Source organism: Pleuronectes platessa, chromosome 12, assembly GCF_947347685.1.
Source record: "Pleuronectes platessa chromosome 12, fPlePla1.1, whole genome shotgun sequence".
Taxonomy (NCBI): domain Eukaryota; kingdom Metazoa; phylum Chordata; class Actinopteri; order Pleuronectiformes; family Pleuronectidae; genus Pleuronectes; species Pleuronectes platessa.
The window spans coordinates 7,540,178-7,566,999 of record NC_070637.1 but is presented as its reverse complement, the minus strand read 5'-3'; the positions used below and the strand labels follow the sequence as shown (position 1 = coordinate 7,566,999).

At 42.2% G+C, this 26,822-nt stretch overlaps 1 protein-coding gene across 1 annotated transcript; it reads left to right on the top strand.

The window, feature by feature from the left end:
• The first annotated feature begins 703 nt into the window (after positions 1–703).
• Positions 704–26,518, top strand: hs3st1l1 (heparan sulfate (glucosamine) 3-O-sulfotransferase 1-like1). The gene is made up of 2 exons (XM_053436351.1): positions 704–1,008; positions 24,740–26,518. The coding sequence occupies exon 2, from the start codon at positions 24,926–24,928 to the stop codon at positions 25,865–25,867; it is 942 nt and encodes a 313-aa protein (XP_053292326.1). The 5' UTR covers positions 704–1,008; positions 24,740–24,925; the 3' UTR covers positions 25,868–26,518.
• Positions 26,519–26,822: the final 304 nt, after the last annotated feature.

The following is a 26,822-nucleotide window of genomic DNA, read 5'->3' as shown; positions in this document are numbered from 1 at the left end:
AAAGCGGGCAATGGTATGGTTTTTCTGCAGGCAGCCAGCACACCAAACAAAAACAGGCTCTTAGTGTGAATTCTCTCTTCAGGGTATTAATCTACAGTCATAAAACAAATTATAGTCAAAGTTTACAATACGATTTTATATCACCCAGTAGATTTTGTATTAAGCTTATACACAGGCAGGAAATACAATTAAATTTTATTGTTGATTTGTACAGCACCAGTTTGCAACCTACATTATCGTGCCACTTTCCAAGAGTAATTATACAGAGAAACCCAACAGTTCCATTACGAGGAGGAATTGCATGGAGGGAAGAAACCTCCATTTTAACAGAAAGAAACCACTAACAAAACCACAGTCAGTGTTTGCCTCGTCCGGTTGGGATGAGTGGGGAGAAATGGGGGAGGGAGGAAGGGTGGGTATAGAAAGGAGGGGAGGAAAGAGAGAGAGGGGAGGGAGAGAGACAGAGAAAACACAACATATTATACAGCAGCCATAGAAATAAAAGAGGAGGCGTGAGTTGCATTAGAACTGCGCATGGTTGTGTTGTTGTGCTGTGTGGTGAAGTGGATCTGCTGCTGGATGCAGAGCCTCAGTGAGGAGGAGAGCACCTCGGATCATCTGACGGCGCGCGGCTCCTCCCCGCTCCCTCCACTCCGCTCTACGCACACCAGACGGCGGCTTGGCCACAACTCTCCAGCCGCGTCTCAGTGCACACGGGCTCGTCTGCGAGAGCCGGAGCCGGGACTCCACTTATCCAGAAGAATCCGAGGGTCCGTTCACCTCCCGCGGTGTCCGCCTCCACATGAGTCAGGGATGAGAGTGGCCGAGAGGAGCGACGGACGCGTCTCTTCAATGAGGACCGGCGGTGCGCAGAGGTGCGCTCCATGCTCCAGCAGCATCATCACCTCCAGCAGCATCCTCCACCTCCTCCTCCCTCTACTCCTCCTCCGCTCCTGAGATCAACCCCAAACCCACGAGGCGCGCGGACATCCTCCTGCGCTGAGCGAGGTAACCAGATTTTCCTCCACTTTTAAACAACAGCAGCAGCTTCTCTCACTCACATGCCTTTTTTTAGGCAACACTTGAAATCTCCAGCGTCTGACAATAAGGATGTGTTGTGCGCTTGGATTCACGGGCGATTAATTGATCAATTATTAAGCATGGATAAATCCAGTGTTGCCTCACAGCAAGAACAAATCTCTGGCATCCACTCATGTGTAACGAGAGCATCATATGTCCCCTGCAGTTCACATTGAGATGCTCTGTGATTGTGTATTGATCAAACTAATTAAAACGCTGCATCCAATAAATTAGGTTCACAAGAGAACATCTTAAGGAGAAGCTTTGGTTCGTGGTTTAAAAAAGTCCACTTCACATGAATATGTTTTAAAAGTTTTTGATTGAATGTTTAAAGTTTAAAATATATTCAAACCCATGTGAGTTGTTCACAGAAGTTTTGCTCCTAGCGCTGGTGGTGTTTAGCAGTGTGTTCTCACCTCACTCAGCCAGACAAGAGCATCTAATGATAATTACCAGTGTCCTGTTGTAACAAACGCAGCCTTAATGTAGCATTGTTTCCCTCTCTGCGTATCCTCCTCTCTGCTGCCAGAACAAAAGTGATACTCCCGCAGCCGCGTTTGAACGCCTCAGGATGCAAAGTGCCACAGGCTTTGCGATATTCACCTTTAATTATGTGGGTGCGGCCCTCTGCGAGCTTCTTTCTCGGAAGCATCAGCCGAGTTGTTTGACGGAAATAAGATCTCTGATGATATTCAACTGAAACATACTGGCTTTTTCAACCCCAGCATGCTTCAGCACCTACATCCTGTCCCATGGCTAAAAGTGGGATTTAATTGTTGATTTTCATTCTTGTGCAGTGTTTAGTCATAGGCAGCACTTCCGGAGAGTGGGGTGTACTCAAAATGTTCTCACAATTACAGAGTGTGTAAGTACTTATTACACAGAGGGAGGCTAAATGGTTACTAAGGTGTAGCAAGCTCCTTTCCATCATGCTTTACCATCAAAAGCAAATCACTTTCTTTTATCCATTTTGGGAAAATCAAGCTCTATTGTGCGGGAAAAACATGTCCAAAAACTTGAAATCAAACCGCGTATGTGTTAAACGTTGAACTACAGAATTAATGTCAAACCTTTAATCGAAACTGAAAGGCCATTAGTGTTGTGAGAAATTAAATTGGGCAGAAAAATTGGAAGCAAAGTGACAACAAAGGGCAAAAGGTCGACTTGATAGAGGGTTCACCCTCGTTACTTTCATACTTGATTAATCAACTTGAATGGAACCACTGTTTATCCGCAGCTATGGGAGAGATTTTTTAATTTTTTTCGTTAAACCAAATGCATGAAGGTGTACATAGAGATTGTATTTGCATTCGTAAAAGCGATCGCAGCCTGCCGAGGCTTTGACGTTTTCTAAACCCCCAAAAGAAAAGTCATGTACGACTGGACAAACACACAGGGTCAGGGGATGTTGCATCATAATGTGTGGAGAGCTCCGTGTGGGAGGGATAGAGAGAGGAGGAGAAGGGGGTGGTGAAAAGAGAGAAACGGTTTGTTGTCTTCAATTTCCTGTTATTGTGTTTTGTTTGATGGAGTTTATCCAGTTGGCCCCACTTGAACAAAGAGGGGGGTGGAGGAGAGGAGCTACTCGACAAAAGTGCATTTTGCTTTCCCTCAACTTTTTTTATACAAGAGCAGTAGAACATAACAAGAGAATAGAATAAATAATTGATGAAGTTAAGTTTGCTGAATTAAAGGATGAAAACGATGACCCAGTGCACACAGGAATATTTATTAAAAATGCTAATTTAATCCTGCCTTTTTTTCTCTTTTTGTTTGGTTGATTTTTCGTTATTAGGAGATAAAAAAGAGCTGTGGTGTTTGTGTCAAGGCCTTAGTTTCTGTATTCAAGTCCAATTCATAACAAAATGTACCTTTACAGAAGAATTTGAATATGCATCCTTGGTATTTGTTTTAATTTGAATGTTTGTTATTTGGGTAGAATTTTAATAACCATAAAAATGAAATGAAATTTTTCTAATTTTCCGCAGCTAGTTAGAGCGCGTCCTAGTTGTCGATATGAATTTTTAGTTCCTGTGCTGTGATTTGATTGGGGCAGGATCTGTGTAGGCGCTCATTTGAAATAGTTTGTAATACACTATATAAAATGGTCACGTGGTCGTTTGACTGGCTGGCTAATGTTGTTGTTACCTGTTACTTAAAACCAACTGTTTCTCAGTTACTCTCTATTGTGTCAGGATTTGAATCCTAGTAACTTACACTGAGGTCACAGGACTGTCACTGCTAAGATGTGCAACATAAACTAATGCTGGAAGAAAAATATCAAGCTTAGAAACTATTTCCACGGAAAAAATATCCCCCCCCCAAAAATTCTAAAGGCTATGTTGATAATATTCATTGCCACTAGATGTCACACTCGCACCAGCATCTCGGACCAAAAGAAATTATTTGTTGGCGACATATCCCCCGTTCCCTTTGTGTTCTTAGGTGAGGTGTTAAGTAAATATGCCCGGAAGCTACATCCACACATTCTTTTGTTTTCGTGACCATCTCTGCCACGGATACGCCCGGCGTCCACATGACTCCACACTAGTTGTAGAGCTGCGAAAATGTTGCAATTTTGAAACACTGTTGGCCCAGTTTAAATTTACAACTCTGGGGAAGCGCTGTTGTCTGGACGAGCAGAACAGGAGCTGTTAGGAAACGATGACTTACACACTCACAACCGCTTGCTCATTGGGTCTTTTTGGTCACGACGTAGCCTTCGCTGATTTGTTGGACACCTGTCACATGACCCACTTCCAGAGGCAAACATCCAGCATTGGCCCTGACCTAACAATGAAGAACGCCACATGGATAATCAATTACCGGCCCTTCAATAAATCTCTTTGAACAGCAGCTGCAGTTAAATTCAGTATTTTACAACAATACAACTGCTTCCATGCATTTGAAACAACCTATTATTCGAGTCATTCCTGCTCACAGGCCCGTAGACAGTGTACCTGAGTGGCCACGTGATATGCGTTTTCAGGTGTTGGACAGGAATTAAAATTGATGCGGTGCCAATGTTGTTTAGGCAAAGATCGTTTTAACTTGAAAATGCAGTTTTCAAATAAAAGTGTAGTATCATAGATGTAGCCTCAGTCCAGGCGATCCAACAAAAAAACAATCCATTATACCAGCTGCAGTGCAGACTGGTATAATGGATCCATCACGTCTCATCCACAGGTTGGTGCTCCTGTCAGTGCTGGAGCTTCTGTCTGACAAGCTTTGGCCAGTAAATGTTGTTTTTAAAAGCATTGCACACTGTCAGGTGGATAGCTGGTGGTTAGCATTACAATCATAGTTAACATGGCACTGGCTTGTGTGAGTAGTGTATACAAAGACGGTGCTGCTGTTGTGTTTTTGGTTAAACTGAATGTTAAATGTGCCAATGCAGAAAAGTAACACGCTCTTGATAACATCACACACACACACACACACACACATACACACACACAGAGAGACTTCATTCCCTGCTCAGGATGCCATCACTCTTCTATATCTTTGTATAGCAGATCCTTGTGATCATGGGACAGTGTGAAGGAGTGGCTTTCTCTTGTTTCCATAGCGACCGGGTTCACAAGGTACCAGGTATCATTATTTCCTGTTCACCCTGTTAAATAGCAGTGGTCGGCTGTCATGTGTCTGATGACTGCCTTTGATCCGATCTAATGATCACTGTGTTGGTCTCGGAGCAGCAGGACTTATTCATTCCGCTCTCTCAGCCGGAGCAGAACATGATTTTTAAACGCATGCGTTTGACGCAGCAGGTTCTCTGGTTCTTTTAGCTTCTTGATTTTGGATATGTTCACCTCTCTGATTAGATCAGCAGAGTACACTCACTCATGCAGCATTGTGATGCTAATGTAATACAGAGACAGATTTGTGTGTGTGTGCATGTAGAGTTGGCTGGATCCCTTGTCTGCCTACCCCTTGGACTGATTACTGATCAGACTAGCATTACATATCAGCCTTGTGGGGGGAAATGAGAGGATTAGCAACAACTTCATGCTTATTCCCCACGTATCTTCCAGGCTTCTAAATCCTGTGGAAGCCATTGTTGTTTTTTTAAGTAGCTTGGCAATTGAGCGTGGAAGCAAACTCCGATTCTCCCAAGTCTGCGAGGACGTGGCGCTGCAGATAGCCAGTGTGTTGGTGCTACCTCCCTTGCTATTCATTCTCTTTCATGATGTGAAAGTGAGAAACTGGGGGCCATGAAGCTGGCTGCAAGGACCTCTTCACTCCAGTCCTTGGTTCATACATAATAGATAAGTCACTGTAACTTACAGTACAGGGGCATAACTAGGCTAATGCCCAGATTTGCATATTTCTGCCGAATTCCATAATTCATGAGTGTGCAGCAGGCAGCGGCCCTTGGTGCAAAGAGCCACCTTGGTCCATATGCTGTGTGCCACATCTCAGGGGTTGCTACCTACCATGTGCACCAACAGCACAAGTATTAAAAAACAGCATGGAAAGTGTCATTGCCTGGCGCATGGGAGCCTCGTCTTCATCATCAAAAGCCTCGGATTCTCAACTCAGCCTTTGGGGAAGCCTTATTAAAGGCATGTAGAATGTGATGACAGAGTCAGACAACAGGCTTCTTTCTGCTTAATTTAATACAATTCTGAAATAATAGGACGGAGTAGGAGTGGGTGAAGACGGAGCGAGCGGGGGGGGGCTGACGCCTTCTTGTGAGCACATTTCAGAGGCCACTCTTTCACCGAGAGGTTCAAGAAAAGCCTGACGGCGCCATCATTGCCAAGCGCTATGAAGTAGATTTATCATTCCACTTGATGACGGGCTAAGTTATTTATTCATTACCTTTGTTCCCTGCCCGCCTCAGATGAGTAGGCACATGCCAGCCTCATCGCTCATTATCGGTGATTGTGTGACATACATTGGTATTTTTTTTTGTATCACAGGCATGTCTTGTCATATTTGTCAGATAAATAGTATCTGCTGCTTCAGAGAGATCACGACCCCATCATGTGGAGTGAGATTTGTTTTGATTCGCATGCCTCTGCTCCGCCATATGTATCCATTTATTTTGTGTGGGTGTCTGCAGTTCTGTGAGGCTAGGAGGGAAGGAAAGTAGACGATACCGTTTTGACATTTCTGTGTGTGAAATATGTTTCTTTACCCAGACATACATATTTTTGAAGAACATCAGGAGAGAGGAAGTCAGATCAAGGGTTGGTTCCCCAGTAAAACACATCAAGTCTTTGTCAATTATTTGGAAGAGAGCCAGTGTGATGTCGAGGCAGCTAAAGCCATTTTCCTCTTTTCCTGCTTTTCCTCTCCTCTACACATCACTGGTAGTAATTTCACGGGAGCAGATGAATACTCATGAGAACAAAATGCCAAGCGCTGGTCCTCCTGGCTCGTGCCCATTGCCACCACCAGAAGCAACATTTGACATTTGTTCTAAAAGCGCAGAGCTGGGTTTGCCTAGATGTGAAATTTGATATTTAGTCACATTGATTTAAGTGTGTTGTGGGAAGGTCACAAGCCGAGCACAGGCAGTGCGGAAAAAAATCTGTGCTTTGTTTTCTAAGTTAAGTGCACACGAGATGAGAATAATGACCTTGTGTTTGTCCTTCAGAGGAAACCCTTTCAGCTCCTGTCAAGCTTTACCTATTAATTAGGTAGAGAACTGATCACTACAAGGCCCAACAGGTCTTTTTCAAGTCACATTAGACTGCAGAGAATCTCTCTGACCGGTGTTAATGACGTCTCACTCATTCTTATAGTCCTAGGGTTCAGCAGGCGGTTGTGTGCAGGGAGCTGTCCATGGTGCTGAATGACCCACTTACTCTTGGCTTTTTGGAAAGGAGCTGATCCCCTCTCTCTTTCCCACCTCAAAGGGCAACACCTCCCATCTGACACTTGAAATTGAAACTGGCTTAAAGGCAAAAAGCTCCCAAAAAAGACTCTCTAAACTCTGAATCTAATAGATAGATAGAAAGAAAGATAAATAAATAAATAGATGGATATGGATGGATAGTGATATATAAAGATAGATAGTTATGTAGACAGACAGACAGACAGACAGACAGACAGACAGACAGACAGATAGATAGATAGAAAACACAAAACACTTAAGAATCACAGAGATAAAGGTAAAAGGCTCCGCAATGGTCAGTAGATTGTCAATAATATTTATTAAAAAGATTTTTTTTTTTACCCACAACCAAGACCAAACATATTGTGCATTGAATTACAGAGTTAAAAGTAGGTGTCTAAGAAAGTAAATAGCAATACAGCAGAAACAAGGATTTACTGCCGCAATAATTGTGTATTTACAAATGAATTATTACTGAAAGTGGCCGTACAGTAAAGTAGATATTGCTCAGCACTCTGTCCTGCAGCCTGGTGTCCCCTTACAGCCAGAGAATAGCAGCTCTCAGAGGGTTCTCTGCAGCCTGAAGTCGAAAGAGCAGCGGCCTCTTGTCCACTTTTATGCCACAAAGCAGTTTTTACTTTTTATTAAGTGATTCAGCAGATTTCAGCCGTTACACAACGAGTGAACAGAAACACGCCACAGTGTTATTAGTTTGACACAAAAGTCTGAGCATCATCCTACATTTGTAAAAACTGAAACTTTCTATGATCCTTGTCACTCAACACATATTATAACTATATTAAAATACAGATTATGTTTCATAATTTATATATGTGGAGAAGTAAAATATTTGAAACACTATTGTAAAATCATCTACCATGTAATGATTAATTTATTAATGGGAGTTATTTCACTCTTAAAGTCTCCTCTTGGGCATTTTTTCTATTTCCAGATTATATATTATTCATTTTATTATTAATCATTTAATCTGAAAGATATTTGATAAATAAATCAAGAATGGAAAACAGCCATTAGAGCTTTGAATATAATGCAATGAAAAACTAAAATCGTGTCATAAATACAATTCTGCCTTTGCAAAACTTTGTCAGATAGGTGTTTACTGGGAAACAGTGACAATACATGTTCACTATTATCTAGATGGACAAAATTATGAAATTATCATTTGGAAAAATAATGACTGAAATTTCACCGACCATTAAAGAAATGTGAGTTGCAGCCGCATATTGCACTTCTACTAATTTACAGACTTAAAAACAAAAGCATTGTGCATGGGACATGTTCCCCTCAGGTTTGGAAATCCCTTTTCCACATCCCTTACTTCCATTGTATCCGGTTGATGTACACTCTTCACATTCTTCTCTTCTTCACATTGTTCTCTTACCCTTCAGTTTCCACCAGGGTCCCTTACAATTAGTACCATATGATGCACTTAGGCTACATGCAGGCGGGTGGAGGTTAGGGCTGAGGGGGATACATGCAGATAGCACTCAGGGGGGCTCAACAATTAATCATTTATTTATAATTATTATTAATGCTATACATTTTTTTCATTTACTGTCAGTGTTTCAAAAAGATGTTGATAAAATTGTCTGTCATAAATAAGGCACTAAACATAGCTCATTGCCGATAAAATATCCAGTCTTAGTGGGAACACATTTAAACATAAGTTTAAGATGGAGTCAATATTACAATTCTCATCTTTAAAATGTTCAATATTGTGTGTCTATATACATTGACAGGTATGAGTACATGTGAATATATATGTTGTTATTGATTACTGTAACATTGATCTGTACCTTGCTACATTTCTCAGTAAAATAAAAAGTTGATCACAAAAAAAAAAAAATGTTCAATAACATTTTCACAATCAAATTTACACATTATATCAGTATATAATCTACAGTATGTGTGTAGCAGATCTTCAGCATGTTTAGTGTTTATTGTTGGATCAGTTAATAAGTGTGAGCCGTGATAATTTAGGCATAAGGGATGATAATTATTTTCATATTTGCTCATATTTTTTTTTATATCTTTGCTAAAAACAATTATCTTATAAATGGGATTCAGGCAAATGACAGTAAATCATACACAGACTGAAATGCTTTGGAAATTATTTCTATTTAAAAGCTTGATTTTTCTTTTTCTCATTCTGTAAATTAACCTCAGAATGGATGTGGGCAGATTGTTTGCAATGCATAGTGTCCAAATGTGTGTTTCAATATTCATGTGTTACTCTAAATTAACTTTAACTATCTGCATTTTAGTTTTTCATATTTCATGGCATGCATGCAAAGTGTATTCTCATGTCCTGTATGTGTGCCTGCATCATCAGTGGAAAATGGGGCTGTGCTATATATTTACACACATGTCAAAATCACATAGGGAGGTAACAGAGAGGGTTGCTTTCTACAGTATTAATTGTACATATCCATATTAAGATTTTACACTGGTTTAATAATGTTTTAATAGTGTATTTTTCACAGTTTTCATCATGTTAGATCATACCTTCCAGCTGGTTCAAAATGTGACTGTGTGATAAAGACTGTCCCCGTTCAAAGGAGAACTGGAGGCCGGCTCAGCCCAATAAGAATCGGACAGAATCTGGCCCTCACCTTTAAAACGTCTTTTTATCTCAGGCTTTCCTTTTTACATCATATCCCCTCAATAAACTGCAATGGGATTACAAGTTGTGGGCAAATATCGGCTCCAGAGGTCTGGAGCCCTGTTGGGATTAGATATGGCATTTGATGTCAGCTCCCAAGGTGTCAAAGAATAATATACCATCCTTATTTCATCACTTATCAGTACAGAGCAGTACAGAGGAGCCGGGCTCTGCCATTGTCCACAATGTGGCACTAAAAGTCAACGCAGGTCTTTCAGCTTTGAAAGAAACTAAATGAACGATGACCAATAGCTGATTAGTTGTCATCTTCGAGAACAAAGGCCAAAGTTTCTCAGGTTCCAGCTCCTCAAATGCTATTTTGTTCATCCTTATAGTGAGTTGAATATATTTGGGTTTTGGACTGATCAGACCAAACAAGAAAAAATCTGCTGCTGTGATATGTATTATATTATATTATATTATATTATATTATATTATATTATATTGTATCAGATTATATCAAATTATATCAAATTATATCAAATTAAATCATTGCCAAAATAAGTCAGTTGTTATTCCTACTTTGTTCTTTAAACTCCACTGGCCGAGATGTCTCACACAAATGCATTACTGAAAAACACAAGTGCCGTAAGAGTCGTACAATGGAAACACAACCACAATGGAAGTGCTTTATTGATTTTATTTCCAATTCCAGCTATGTGCAGTTAAAAAATTGCTAAACATCTGACTAAATATTTCGACGTCTCCATACAACATTGCAGTTTAGGTTATGTTCATCTGACTGACTAAAGTTAGCGAAGTGTTAATGCTAACGTCCTGATGTGAGATGACAAAGTACATATGAATTCATACAGACAACGAACAGCATTGTTCACAATCATACTTGCACATTTCATCGTCAACATTGGTTGTTACTCACTTCTGTGGTTGTTGTGTTTCAATTGTGTAGCTTTTGGGGTTTGTGTTGTAGCTTATGCATCAATGTTGTATCTTTCAAAACGGAGCCATCACCAGAGAATCTCTCTGACTTGTGCTCTGCTCAGGGAAGTTTGTGCAGCTACACGTGTGAATTAATGATTTGCAGAGAAACAGATGCGGTTGCACTGGCTTATGATTTAATACAAGGAGCTCGCCGCATGGGGAAACTCATTGCCCAGCAAATTAAACCATTAGCTCCCCAGTTGGAGTTAAATATGGAGAAATTACTCATTTAATGTCTGATTACTTCCTAATACACTCATCTGAACACAACAACCACTCATTACCACCAAGTAAATTCTGCTTCTTTGCGAGATAAGGGTGGTGGTTGCTTGTCAGGGTTACAGTAAAGTTTTATTAAAAGATGTTAAGACGGTCAGAACGCAAAAGATTTCATGTGTTGGGATTCATTATGAGATGGCTCTCTAGTCTGATGATATGTCTTCATTATCCAGCCCAGCACCAGGCAGATAACTTCGCCTCATTTGCTTTCAGAGCCTCAATTTCCCCAGAACGATGATGTGGCCTCTGTTTTGCGTCGCCGTGGTGACGTCAAGCAAACCATTTTCAATATTCACGAAGGATTACAAAGGTTAATCATCAATTTAAAGCTAATCTTCGTTAAATACCAACAGGAGCGGGGCATGTGCTCGAGACAGATATAATCAGACAAACCCCAAAACAATCCTCGATCTAAATGAAGTGAAAGATGCTTAATCTAGGCTTTACAGCAGCGGTTGATGAACGAAGAAGGCGGAGGATTGCAACGCACTTATCGACTAATGTTCCATTGTTTTGAGGTTAGCTAAATTTAGCCGTCAATTCTACTGGGCTGAAGGCAGCAGAAACTGTGCCACTTCTTGTTGTGTTTTTAAGAAGAATTAGGTTGAGAGATTCCCCAACAAATCACATTCAAGCTAAAGTCCCCGTCTGCTTCTGCTCCGGGAGTCCACAGAAGGAAATGGAGCTCGTATGCTCTATCTACCCTTGCTTCATTGTTGCTATGGAGTTGAGATAATTATGGGCTTTTAAAGTAATACAGTCAGAGTGTAATTAATTTTCTCCCCTTTTCTCAGTTAATATGCAGACGACTGGGAACACGGGATTCACACAGGATATTAAAAAATGTTTCATAACTGTCCAATGTGGCTTTCATGATATCGGAGTAGCATTTTCACACTCAAAAAAATATATTATCATGTCGAAATCTTTGGTAAAAATAACCACATACTGGACTGTAGCTCCCAGAAACTTTTAATGAAGAAATGGCAGCATTTAATCTTTGTTGGGTTTGTGGCCAAAAGGAAAAAGAGAAAGATATACTGTGCTGTATAATGACAACAGATTAATTATATCATGCTCACATCATATTATTTATAAAATGGATATATATGTCATTCTTTACTGGTGCACTAAATCATTACAAATATGAATTTATTTATTTTTATTTTCCTAAAATCCAAAACCCTAATTCCTAAAAGTAAGGGATAATAAGAGTCTCAATCAATCAATCAGTCAAATTTTATTAGTATAGCCCATATTGACGAATCACAATTTGTCTCATAGGGCTCTAACAAGGATTTTAACTGGGGTAAAAAGAGGTAGGAACCTCAGAGAGCCAAACATGTGAGGCTGAACACAACATTTAAATATTTACAACATTGATTAGAAAAAATATTGTTTAATTAGCTAAATTGAATGGACATTTATACAAAATTCAAAGAAAATAATTTAATAAACAACAAATATTCAGGACAGATTTCCTCAACCTCTAAGATGTTATCCTTTTGACAGAGTATTTAAAAAAGTGCAGGAAATAAAAGTGATTATTCTAACCATTGATTTTATATTCACCAAACTTTTTGACTAACGGGAAAAGCCTTTGAAAAAACACTGCATTTTCCATTAACCTGAGCAATTTAGGTCTCCTGGGCAGGAATTTACAATAATGGGAAATAGAATAGGCTCACCTTAATGGCTGAGGCAGTAATTCCTTTGACAAGGTAGACTCCTTTAATAAAGATAAGCCTCCAAGAAAATCAATAAGCCCAACTAATTTTGAAGAAGACTCACACTTGTCTAGACAAACACAACATTCACACCTAACCTAACCAAACAAGTCTCGCAGGCCCACTTTAAAAAAAGGCATTGACATGGCTTTGACAACACAAGGCTGTTTTCTCATCTTGACTCAGAACTGGGCCGACAAGCAATCCTGCAGAAGACTTCTCTGGTTCCTGTTATTCCCCCAATTAGGGCCTCTGATGCCGGGGTCCACAAACTTCTCTAATTAAGAATCCGCTCTTCAGAAAACTCCCCCCATAAACGCCCTCGCTGCAGAATGTGGGGTGATAAAAGCAGTTATTGGGCTTGCGACCTCCTTTGCCTCTTGTCTCCCATAAACACTTCAGTAGGTTTTACAGGACAGGGGAGGGGGCCGCACGAGCAATAAGTCAAAGGGGAACAGTAGGAAGGGGGAGGGGGGGCTAATGACTTATTCATGCCGCAACAAGAGGGCACAGATGAAATTGACAGTGAGAACTCCTCATAGTTGTTATGTAGTTCTGACATGACTTGTCTCACGCTTGAAGTTGACTCCTCTTTAGCCTGGGGTTCAAGTCAGTCTCCTTTCAAAAGGATCAAATACTTGTGCTTGTGCTGTTTTTCGGGCTGAGAAATAAACTAAAAAAGATGTTACATATTCATTAGCTTCACCAGGTTCCTGACGTTAGCTTGTGGGTTTACCATCACACCGGGAGAGACAAAGCTCTGCTGAGAAAAGTCACCCTGCTGAAATGACACAATGTTTTATTCCTTCTATCGTCTTAACCTGATTCTGTCACATACCCGGAGCCGCGCTGGCACGGATATTGTCATTAAGTTGCACACGCGTCTTCTCAGCAATTTAAATGAGTTTCAATTCTTTGCATGTACCTCACTTAACTGCTCTGTTTTCCTTTTCATGTGCATTAAACTCAGTTTAAGCCGGCAGTGATTCTTTCTTCACCCCCACCTCGTCTCAGTTCGTGCATGCTCTGGTGATTTAAACTGATGACAAATCCCACCTCGCTATGCAGGCCGAGCACAGGAAGTGTGTGGTAGGATTGCATTCGAGCCGCTGCTGGTGTTATGTTGGCCAGAATGAACAAGAGGAGATGGTGTAAAGTAACGGAGAAATACCAATACCTGTGGTTAGCCTTCCTTGAAAATGTCAGTAAGCATCCTGGAAAGTCGGATGTGAACCCCAGCTGGCATGAGACAGTTCATCCCCTGTCAGGCCGAGAGGAAATTCTGTGCTGAGGTACGGCCGACCAGCACCAGTGAGGATGTGGAGCGGTGCTGGAAGGCGAAGGTTGTAAACGCTGCAATAAGGGAGTGTACGGCAGCCACGTGGAGCTATGATGGTTTACAGCCGCTCCCAGATCCCCGCCGAGGCCGACCTCTGAAGAGGTTCACCGTCACAGAGGCAGAGCTGGAGATTGTTATTATAGATAAACGCTTACAATCTAGTTTACCCCGCAAGTCGGAAATTACAAGGATGCAGCACAGCAGCTCCTGATTTCACTTGCCTCCGAGGTGTTAGAGTGCACAGTCACAAACTGTGCTCAGCAAATGACGCAGATAATGATTTCGAGTTTGTTTAATCAACAAACGTGAGAAAGTTTTCTTTCTCTTCAGGGGCTCAAAAATGTATATTTCCTGTTTTTGTTGGACTCATATTGTGTTAAAGTTAGTATCTTTCACTTAAAAACAAAACAAGACGGCTGAGGATGTAATATGAAGAATTTTTCATACATTTTTGACATCCTAAATGCTTCTTTTGTTATATTCAAGAATATGAAAAAAATTAAGTTTTACCTAGATCATATAGTATTCGGTTCATATTCAATAAAATTGCGACAATAAGGGAAACATTTGTTTTAGAAATACGCAGTGAGAAACAAGCTGTATTTCTTCTTCTTCTGCCTTCTGGATTCAAAATCTGGGTTAGGCCTACTAATCTCATTGGTTCTTGAGAAACTACAAAACCCCATTGAATATCACCACTCAAACATTCCAGAGAGAAGTATGGATAATCCCCTTCTAACATATGTTCCTGCAAAATTACAAATGTATTATCGTTATAGTAAGACTTCAATCTCAGACTAGTTTTAAGTGGTTTTAATACTTTGTCATAGAATCACGATAGGTCTGCTTAAAAAGAACATAGAGTGATTTATGCATTTCACACATTTTTGAACATGCTAATAACTTCAAATGTCTCCTCAGTACAAAATGTCCGGTGTTTTCAAGAGAAACGCAAAGTAAATGTAAACTAAAGCCTGTAATTATGGAAGAAATCTCCTTGATTTGTCAAACTGGATTTGTTTCCCCTGATGCTCATATTGAAAGCACGTTAGCAAAGGATCAAAAAACATGTATCGGTGCACATATGGACCCCGACTGTTGACAGACCTGATTGATTGTGAATCTCTCCAATGATGACATGTTGGGAAAGTGTGTGATGTGGACACGATTCATTAAAAGTTTCAGACTCCTGCACTGAGACAGCCGAGCCCTCTCAGCCCACACAGTCCATTCCCTGTGATTAAGTTACGATCAATGACCAGCATGTAAAGCAAACAACTTGAATTACTTATGCAGATGAGGTAGCTTGATACTCTGACAGTCGGAGTCCAAGGTCACCGGCTCTGGCTAAATGACACTCCAGACATGTGTGGGTGTCGCCGTCGGCCTGATACTCTTTCCATTTCTGATCTGCATATGGAACAGTTACGCTTGACTTCACTCGTCATTCACACGTACGGCTGAAAACAAATGAGACAGTCAAGTTGTGTACACCGGGGGTCAGTCTGGTCAGTTTGGAGGAAATCATAGGGGCTATATTGTTTTGCGGCAGGTTGCTTGTGCCTCACAATACCCTGCTGCTGCTGTGTATTCAGCTTGGCTCTACACGGTGTTCTCCCTCTTCCTTATTTACCGTGCACATGCAGGGATGTGCAGCAGGGAGCGCCATAACCAGCACGGACACATCTAACTTGTGCGACGCTACGACCTCTGACGCGAGCAAACGCAGGACACCCCTGTGGGAAGCCGATTCAAGCTGAGTGCATTATTATAAACCCACTAGCTGCATCCTGGTGTTGAAGCACTTCAGTGCTTGGCAGCCAGCAGCACATCGCAGAAGGTCCACATACTAAACCTCAAGTTCTGCAGTGCCGAGTACATATTTGCGATGGCAGGAAAACGCTGGCAGATCTGCGACGTGCGCCTTCCAACAGGATGCTGTTGTGCCAGGGAGAGGGAAAGGTTCTCCAAGTTATGTAGAACTGCACACACCAGCTGTAGCTTGGGAAAATAAGCGCACGATATTTGTGCCCCGAAAAAATACTGAGCCCTGTAGTGCACATATAAGATACGAGATAAGATACATTTATTGATCCCAAAAACATGCACAATCACACGACATGCAGAGTAGGGAAATTTGTCTTCTGCTTTTGTCCCATCTGGTGAACATCACAGGACACACAGAGCAGTGGCTAGCCATGCACAGCACCCGGGGAGCAGATGCTGGGGGAATAAGGTGCCTTGCTCAGGGGCATTTAGACAGTGGGGGTAGGGAGAGTGCTCTTTGGACTTTGGAACAGATCCGGGTGTTGTCCTGGCCGGTATGTATGTTCTAATGTATTACATGCTTTGCCCTGGTGCAACAGCTTCCACAGTATATGAGTCAAGACTTGGCTAAGGTGGGATTTACTCCTGAAGTGTAACTTAATGCTGGTTAGGAGCTGCAAGATTGATGGCATTTAATAAACAACTCCACAAGATCGTAAAGTTCTCTAAACGGCGTGCATCTTTCTGCAGTTTGCTCATCTCAGCTTTGATGTCTTTGTCAGCACCCAACAGGCCTCCCCGTATGTTTTTTTTTCTCATTAAACTATTCATCAGTTTGGCCTCATCAAAGATTAAGAGTATCCTCGCAGTTCATTACAAGATGCCCTGCTTTTTATTTGATGAAGTAATTCATCCATAATGCATGTGTATATTGCAGGATGCCTGCGAGACTGGAGAACAGCATCGGCTTTCCAAAGGCTTAGACCCGCGAAGAGAGAATCAAGTTGCTGCATTTGTTTTTGATTAAGTCGGCATTTCAGGGAGTCCCCTCTGCGATGAACTGCAGAGCAATTACTTTGCATGGAGAAGATCAAACTCATTGTGAGATGGAGGAAAAGTTTTGATGGGAAGAGCATGATAAGAATGACATTAACATTAAATCGTCTGAGCAGAATTAGCTTTATCTGAGTGGTGGTGATGAGGCGGCCGTGCTGCAGCGTCGGGGATGTTGGCGCCGCGGAAACCACACGTGCTTTATCAGAAGTGGCAGCCTGGAAGAGGATCATCACGCCACTTGCCGATTGAATTCCTTCTCATCGTCTGTTGTTGTTTCTGACCGAGCGCGGGACACATCCCTGAGGATCGGGAGGATCCGCTCATCCAAGGGGTGATGAGCAAGTTCACCTTTTTTATCTGTGAAAATGGCTCCTGGGAATCCAGACGTTGTCAGTTGATGCTTGAAATAAATCTCCGAGCATTGACAAATGTCAAAGATAAACTGTCCGGGGCATCCAGCATTGGTTCAACTAGGGTGTGTCGTTAGGGCTGCGGTATTGTGATGGTGAAATGAGAGTCTGTGGCTCCGTGTAGCTTTGTTTGCCCCCCTCCCCCCCCTTCCATTTCTGCCACAATAAGAACAAACAATGACGGCTCTCTATACTCAAAATTCAAGTCAAAGCGTGTGAGATGTTTGTTGAGACAGATCGTTATGCAAATGTTGCCGATGTAGCATAAACACACATTTGTTGACGAGGCGCAGGCCTTCATCGAGTCGGGTGGCTCATGTTCTCCTGCTGCACAGATGGCAGTGGGCAGAAGGAAGGCACTACAACAGTCTGCAGGAAAGAAAAACCTAGCTGAAAAGACTGCCACTGTGAGATGGTTTAACTCAATGTATAGAAGAGCACAGTTTAAACACTATAATTAGTGCCCAGGGCCACATGTGTCTGGATGCACTCTCACGTGACAGATTGCACCCTCTTCCAGTCCATAATGAATGCCTGTGCTGACATGTGGGTGTGGATTAGGTCATTGTCTTACTCATACGCCTCCCGCAATAGATAAAATAGCGCTTATCATCAGAGCTGTAGCATAATTTCTGCTCAAAACAAGGAAATTGTGTCTCTCCATCCCCGGTGTCATCGTGTGAGATGCTGCTGAGCTGTCAGATAGAGCCGTCTGTGTCAATATTAGATAACGCCTGTCCTAATAATGGCATAGATCTTCTCTCAGACTTCAGACACTCAAGGTTGAAGTCTGTTCAAGGTTTCTATCATCCGCCTAATGCCTAACATCATATCCTGTCAGAGCAAATCAGCATAACATATAGTGCTAGTGCTGCTATAGACCCGGCCCTAAAGAAAGCAATATTACTCTAACACATTTTACTAATGAAGACCAAGCAATTAGGGTTTAACAATGTGGGGATTCAAGTACTAAGGGATCGAATGGGGATCAATAATAATTGGCCATAGGGGGTGTGACAACGATGAATCGAGGAAGTGAGACTTGCTAGGCGGTGGCACCTGTGGTTCCTGTGAGGAGAGCGTGTGAGAGAGCTGAGAGAACCAGTTTGGGTTGTGACAGCTGAGACAAACAAAAGGAAAAGGGGTTGACAACAGACTAACAGAATTACAAACAATTTGATCTTTGTTCCTGCACTTAAGAAAGAGTGTAGGAAATGGAAATATGAACCCCAGATTATTGTACATATATTGTACAAAGTGTTGATGACATGTAGTACACAGAAAAACTACTTAGTAATAAACTGATAACACACAAATAAACTTTGTGTATTTGAGGTGAGCAATTGTGTTAATACATTTATAGCTTTCATAATTTTAAGCTGAACAAACCATGTGTTACCAAATTATTATTATTACTTTGTTGGTACATAATGTCCTTTTTCAGTGAAATTAGAAACGTTTTTGAACTGATAAAAAAAGAGCTGAAAAATCAATGATATTAATTTGAGATGGTTTTCCAGCAGGTGGCCCCAGAGGAGAGTATTATCGTTAATGGTTCCTTTTGCAGCGACGCCCACTAGATACACCAACCTAATAAAGTTAAACACTAAATTCCTGTAATAAGTCAGTAATACTTTGTTAAGAGATTTAGATTTGACTGTACTCTCATTCTGAGGGCTGCTGTTTGTCGTGCTGTTGACTTGTATTGTGTTTATCATGCCACTTTGTCCACCCCATTCATATCACTGAGGGGAGGTTAGAACAGCAGCAGCACCCATCTGCATACTGTATCATAAACCAGCACCAGCATTATCTCAGTGTGCCTAATAAAAAGACACCATGCATCTCTCCAGAAGAAGTCAGTGAGAACCTCTACTGGTTACCAGAACTAGTCTAGTCAGTGAAGTAGCTCTAGGTGTTGCTAACCATTATAGTAACATCATGGTATTGGGAGCTCTCAGCCATTTACCATTTACCATTGAATGACTCCACAGGGCAACTGGAGGGTAAAATGCCTTGCTTTTGGGCACCTCAGTCAAAGGCACCTCTGCTGGGAGAGCATTGCTCATTCCCCATGCAGTCGCATTTTCCTGAACCAGATCGAAAGTGGCGACTCTCCTTTCTCATGTTACCACAGTCTCCATCCTATATATATATATTCCACAGTATGTGGCGGTAATATAGCAGCAAGCTAAATGAGTGGGGACCAATGGCTCATTATTTCCTAACATCGTGGTCAGGTCAGCTCTGAGCGGGGATTGAAATGCCCAGCAGTGCTCAAGGTGCCCCTTCAGAAATCCCTTGCATGCTGATGCAGACTGTATTTTTAGGGGTTTTGGAAACTAAACACGTGGATGGGAATGAAGGATTTTTTCTGTTCTTGTTTTTGCCCAAGCAATAACCAGTATTTTATAACCGCGTTGACTTCTGAGAAATAGAAATCTGCGGAAGCTGTTGCATGAGGCGTGTCGTCGCATCCAAGGAAAAGGTCAAGGAGGGAAAAAGAAATGATACATCTCGATCCCCCGCGAGTTGCTAAATCCTTAAATTGTAGTAAGAGGAATTAACAAATTGAGCCAGTAATCCCATTGCGAACCAACATGCATTCATAATTTAAAACGCCTCCTGCACGTGGGAGTGCGGCTTCGGTTACTGTTGGATGTGTGTGTGGGTGGGAAATACATGGTGCCTGTTTGTGAGGGGCGTGTTGGAGAGAATGGTGGAGGAAAATAAATAAAAGAGCAAAGGGCCAGAGAGCTTAAGAAAATACAATGTCCCATGTGATCGTTTTTGGGGGCGAAGGTTCAATGCATTTTACAAGAGATCATCTGAGAAGGCAGTGGGCCAGTGAAACAGAGAGATACAAGAGCCCGGGATGGAGGGGAAAAAATCAGGCAGAGACACAAGCAGGAGATAAGGAGGTTTGTCTCTGCCTCAGATTACATTTTTTGTCTTCGGCCTTGCTGACAACAAAACAATACCCTGCCTCTGTTGTGGCTTTATATGGGAATTCTCTGAGAAATGTGACCACACACAAAGAGAATGCTAACAATGATAGATACTTCTAACTTACTCGTCTGAAATCCATCCATCTCCGAGCACAACAGCCCCCCTCTGTAATCAAGCTTTATTGCAGTAATTATTCGTGCTAATATTTCTAATGAGCATCTATTAAAAAACAAAGCTGCCCTGTACAATACCTGCTGCCTGCCACAGTTAATGGTGGGGGGCCCTCCTGCATATAAATGAGGGTTTGCTCTGTAGATGTATAGAGGCGGCTGTTTGGGTTAATTAGTGGGAACCTGGTTTCCCGTGGCGTTGAGAACCTGTGGAGCCCTCCTCTTGGCCTGGTGGGATATAATGAATAGTGCAGATCTGTTGGCGGTGCTGTCTGCTCTGGCAGCAGGCAGCAGTTCTGCTCTGATGCCAGACGAGTTTCACAGCCTAATGGTCTGCGAGTGCAGCTCTCGTGTGTGGAGGCTCCGTATCATGAGTTCAAGTGGAGCAGAGGTTTGATTTTGTTATCGGCAGTTGTGCCTTTGACGGCACCGAGTTCGGTTACTGAAATTATTCATAATCAGGGTCAAAGACGGGCGGGAGTAGATCCCAGCGAGCGAGGCAGGGAGACGTCTTGAACATATCTGTGGCCATTTACTATGAATACAACTAATTCAGAGACAGACTGGGATTCACTTCTCTTTCATTAAATTAATGAGAAGGTAAATGTAAATGGATAATATTTATAAAGTGCTTTTCCAGTCTTTCGTACAAGGCCTTTTATATCTACACACTTTTCATAAACTGTTAGGAGAGGCATCGGGGCAATGTGAGGTTTAGTGTCTTGCCCAAGGACACTCCAGACTGGAGCAGCTGGGGATTGAACCTATTTTACACGAATATTAGCGGGTACACACAGGGATTTAAATGTGGGTAAAACCACTCAGAAGAGGCGATTGAGTTTTTTTTACCCCAGTGTGTCATAATTCGATGTCACAAAAGAAACGAAGGTGTCCACTCACCATCTTACCGATTTAGCACATTCACCTGGTTGTCATGTTTCCATCATTTGACCAGTGTGTGGATTCTGATTGTATACATTCCCATCGCAGACAACAGCCAGATGTTAGTGTGTTTTGTTACCAGTGGATAAGGGGCTTTAGTGACATGGGTGAGGCCTCTCGAGCCACATCCACCCCAGGCAGTCAAGACCAATGCTTCCTTTCCTGTGTTCTCATCTCATCACCAATCTGGCTGAATTTGAACTGCTCCATACGATATGATATTATTTTTCCCCAAGATAAATCAATTCTTGGTGGTATTAAGTATTTCATATGAACTTTCAGTTTTAACAAAATCTAAATTCTGCTCACCTCTCTCCGTGAGTGACTGGTACAATAACTGAATTCTATAATAACACTGACAAGAAACTGGATCAGTCACATTAGAGCCGATACCCGATCTCCTTAGATTTGAAGTGCCAGGACTGATTCAGAGTATCTGATTGGTGTGTCCCTAATAAACAGATAATATTGTTACATAGAGAAATAATGTAATCAGCAGAACATGGGGGTGTAACAATGAGAGCAATCATCAGAAGTTATTGACTCTTCAACTTGTTGTTGAACTGTTCATGATGTTTCCATTTCCAGCTGCATTTTTCCACAGTGAGATTCAGCTGTGCCTGTTTTTGGACTAACTGCTCCTCCATGCTCCTGTGGAGGATTAAGATTATGCTGTCCCACAGTCTCCTGCACTAGATTCACAGAAGCCAAACATGCAAACTCCTTAAGTAGAACGTTGACTAAAGAGATTTGAATCTTCGCTCTCCTGCAGTGAGTTTCAGACAAACCCTAAACTCCAGGGATCCTCGAGAGCTTCTAACGGAGGAGGTGCATGTGTGAACACATGTGTCCGAGTGAAAGCCTCCGGAGTTTCTGCAGACTTTCTGAGGCTGGACCCCGAGCATAAAATCTGCAGTACCTCTGGAAGAGCTGCTCTGAGGACATAGCAGTAGATTCTCTGTAGGTATAAGAGCTGACGCCAGAGTCGGTGTGCTTTAAATACAATCATGTGATATCCACAGCAGAATAAACAGGTTTATTCATGCCTCCATCTGTTTCTCCACACCTCACCTGAATCCTGCGGAGGATTTGTTGCTTTTGTCAATGTGTCTGAGCAGAGAACCACCTGTTGTGTTGTGCATGTGTGAAAGAAAAACTCAGAAGGGAGTCCTAAACCCAGTTTTGCAGAGTTCTTCCGGAGAACATGTCTGAAAACAACTTCACTGATGGTATGTTACTTCTCCAGCCTCTCACTGTGGCCTGCAAACCTTTGCTGTGCAACCTTCCATTGGCCAAAGAGTGGAAATAGTCTTGGTTAAGTGGTCTGCTAGATAGCGTGGTTAGCTGCGTGCCAAATGAAAAGCTGGAAAGAGGCATCAAGTGCTGAATAAAGCAATAAGGCCCAGTGGAATGTAAAACAATGGCTCCTTCCAGGTGGTGGGGTGCTGTAAGCGGCGTGGGGGGAATTGGATGAGACAGAAAGCTCGTCTGGCTTCCTGGCTGTTAGCATTGGACTTGGCAGCTCTCGACCAGGGACATGCTGACAGGCAGGCACGCCTGTCACAGCACATAAGTGCCTCCTCGCACAACCCTGAGCCCTGTAGGGCAGGTCGACCCTCCTGTGTGCAGCTCACAGGCCCAGACTCACAATCGAGCCACAGATCGCGGTGGGAAACAGGGGCATGTGTCATAGCCTTTACACGGTTGAAAGAGCCTGTAAGGTGAGAGAAAGGCCACAGGTGACAACGTACAAATGTGCTATGCACGATAGTAATTATATTCCTCATTAGAGAGACAACTTATATAAATAGATTGGGCTTGAGGTGGAGTGTTTCTTCAACCAGATACATTATAATAAGATTTGTCACTGAAAACAATTCAAGTGCACAGACTCAAATAATTTTTTATTCATTTTTAGTTTCAACAAAATGCTAAAATGACTTTCATAGCAGTTGATCATCAGTGTATCTAACAAAGTAATTTGTTTCACGTTATAGGCCAAGTCAGATTTATTTATATAGTTTGTGAAATACAACAGGAGTTGAACCGAAGGATTTTTACAAAAGTGGTGAAACAAAACAATATACATGATGAAGGTAAATGAGATTTAAAAAATTGGGACATTAACAGAATCATGAGACACAATCAATAAATCATGCTGACTCACTCACAATAAATCCTCTGGATAATCCCCTGCTGTTTTCTTACATGGTCTCATTCGGACATTATCCAGAGTTTCTCCTGCCAGCTCCCGAGTGAAAACCTGACTAAGATATTTGGGTTGTCACCTGCAGAATATTGCCCATATCAAAAATGTTCATCTACCCCTTTAAACCCCCAATGATGTAATGTACAGTCAATGCCATCAAGAGAGAGAGGCGCAGGAATTTACTATCTCACTGGTGGAGCTGTTTTCCCCTTGTATGCTACAAGCCCATCAAAATGTATGTAAATATATGTATTTAAATGATTTGAGACCTACAGTACAGTAGCATACATAGTAAGTCAAATATGTGTGTGTGTGTGTGTGTGTGTGTGTGTGTGTGTGTGTGTGTGTGTGTGTGTGTGTGTGTGTGTGTGTGTGTGTTGTGTGTCTGTCTGTGTCTGTGTGTGTTCCCAGGCAGAGAATATCCTCATTTAATTAGATTACCTTACAGTGACCTTTGCTGTTGAAGCTGGATGTTTGCATAGCCCGGCCTGGTTATTTTGACTATAGCAGCTCCCTCAGCTTGTTTTGCTCATGAAAGTATTTGAATACTTTTGTTCTGTTTATTTTTTTAATTAATTCCGTGACATAAAAAAAAAAAACTGCAATTTTTTCTGCTATTTCATCTCAGGGCTGCTTGCAACAGAGCACAGGGACTTTTCTTCATGATATTTAACAGCACTAACATAAAAAGTGCAAAGGACCAGACAGGTTTTTAATTTTCCCAAGGTTGTGAAGGGCTCTTCGGCAATATTATTAATCTAATTTAAAGCTGTAAATCCTTCTCCTTGTGTTCGCTGGACCTCATATCGATCGTTCTCGGCACGTATAGGAAATCAAAGTCGCAGAGAAGTGGGAACTCATCTGATTTCCTGCAATAAATTTGTCTTTGAACGTCTCCAGATGCCCTGATATTGATGCCTGGGTGTGGACGTTGAATGTATTGATCCTGGTGTGGGTTTTGACCTGTTCGAGGAAGACAAAGCGCTCTGGCCTCGTCTCCTGGCCTTCAGCCACACTTGCATATCTCAGACACATTTTCTAACGAGCTGTCTGGCTAAATGTTTTTCGGTGGGAGAAATTACAGTATCAATTGGAAGTGGCTTTATAGAGTGAGAGGAGAAAGCAGATGGGAAGAGGGAGGATGAAAAGAGACTCAAAGAAAGATGAATTGAGACTATCCTTTTGAGATGATACACTTACATGACACTTACACCGACATAGATTGTATTTATGGCTGTTCACAGGAATGAGGAAAGTGCAATTTCAGTATAATGCAGACGTTCGTTCTGCTTTAAATGTCTGATTTTTCTTTTCTTTTTCTGTCTTTGTTCTTTCTTATAGATGTGCTGTGGAATGCCAATGATTCCTCATCCTCCTCCAGTTCAAATCCAATGGCAGACAAAGACTGCACTTCCCACCGCTCTTTTTACCACTGAGTTCACAAAGACAGATCTTGTCCACACCTAAACCCACTTCCTATATTCTTTGCTTCTGTCTCTGCCAATCTTCACTCTCCAGCGCATCGCCATGACTTGTTTCCTGATATCAGCCTTTCTGCTGGTTTTCCAGACATATGCTGCTCCACGTGAGCTCCTCCAGCCGGGATATAGCATAACACTGGACCCCATGGACCTTGCTTCCGGACTATCAGCAAATATCACTGGAGATGAGCCCTCATCTCCACCTCCAGGAACAAGTAAAAGAGCCCCACATAGTATCATTATTGGGGTAAGGAAAGGGGGCACAAGAGCACTGTTGGAGATGCTCGATATCCACCCTGAGGTTGCTGCTGCGGCCACTGAGGTGCACTTCTTTGACTGGGATGAGAACTATGCCAAGGGCTTTGAGTGGTACCGAGATTTGATGCCCTACTCTTACCCACACCAGATCACAGTGGAGAAAACTCCTGGTTACTTCACATCAGCCCTTGCACCGGAACGCATCTGTGCCATGAACTCCTCCATAAAGCTGCTGTTGATCTTGCGCGACCCGGCCGAGCGGGTCATCTCTGACTACACACAGGTGTACTTCAACCGGCTGGAGAACCACAAGCCAGTACAAGCCATTGAGAACCTGCTAGTGCGTAATGGAGCCCTGAATATCAGATACAAGGCCATTCAGAGGAGCCTTTATGACGTCCATATGCGTAACTGGCTGCGTCACTTTCCCCTGGAACAAATACACATCGTAGACGGGGACGCTCTGATCCATGACCCCCTGCCAGAGCTTCAGAAGGTGGAGCGCTTCCTTAATTTGACCCCAAGGATAGTGTCCTCCAACTTCTACTTCAACCAGACCAAGGGGTTTTACTGTATCCGCAGTGACGGCCGAGAGCGATGTCTGCACGAGTCCAAGGGACGTCCTCACCCGGCTGTCAATAGCACCATCCTCCAGCAGCTCCGCTCCTTCCTACAGGAACACAACCGAACCTTCTTCAGACTGGTGAAGCGCACCTTTGACTGGCAATAAGAAACAACAGATCACAAATCAGACTTAATGAAGCCACTACCCTGTCTGGGATGAGGCCAAAAAGGGGGCATAAAGCACTTTACAGAACTGACATTTAACAAGCCCTTGAATAGCCTCTATACAACTGTTGTGATCTCTGGTTTCATCAGAGCTGTTTTATTTACACCATAAGGCAAATAATGTGGAAAAAAGGGGTAACGCTTTAGATTACAGTCCACAATGTACAGTTATTCCTGAGGTATGGTATAGTCTTTAGTACTCACTGAGTGAAAGCGTACAGTATACACCAATGCCTATATATGTAGTGTTAGTACTTGACAGAAAGATTTGAAGCTATGGAATAAGGGGGTAACAAATTGCGATCTACAAAGAACTTGGTGTACTTTGTATCAGTACATACTATACTAGTGGCTTTGGAGTATTTACGCTGTACATTGTGGGGCATAAACTAACGCGTAACCAAATACTGTAACTCGAGGTGTAAAGTTAAATGGAAGAATTTCCAAGCTTAATAAATCATTCTCTCTGTGCTGGAAGTGTTTATGTGATCAGCGAAAAACAAGTTCACAAAACTGTTTTTTCCTCCTTCTCTCTTGTTTGATATTCTTGTTCTTGATAATAAATCGTTCTGCTTTCAAATGTAACAGAAAAGTGGAGTGTTTCCATCCGTCTCCATTTCATTCTGGCCATGAAAAAGACACCTTAGCCTTCTAACCTGTAATGTTTAGGGTGTATACTACGGTAGGCAGAGGCATTAGAATAAGCCTTTGATTTGCTGTGGAGAAAGTTAGACATTAATGCAAGGAAATGGGAACCCTGGAGCAGCGCTTTAGTAGTACAGGAATCACTAATGGTTTTGGACATTGAAGGTAGCCCGTGCCTGCAGCTGAATCAGTCAAATCTCCATAGTCAGCAAGCGCAAATCCACAGAGCTTGTGTTGCATTTTGCTGCTGC

Bases quoted from the DNA above. Each gene is read 5' to 3' on its own strand.
- hs3st1l1 (XM_053436351.1), top strand. From the start codon at position 24,926: ATGACTTGTTTCCTGATATCAGCCTTTCTGCTGGTTTTCCAGACATAT.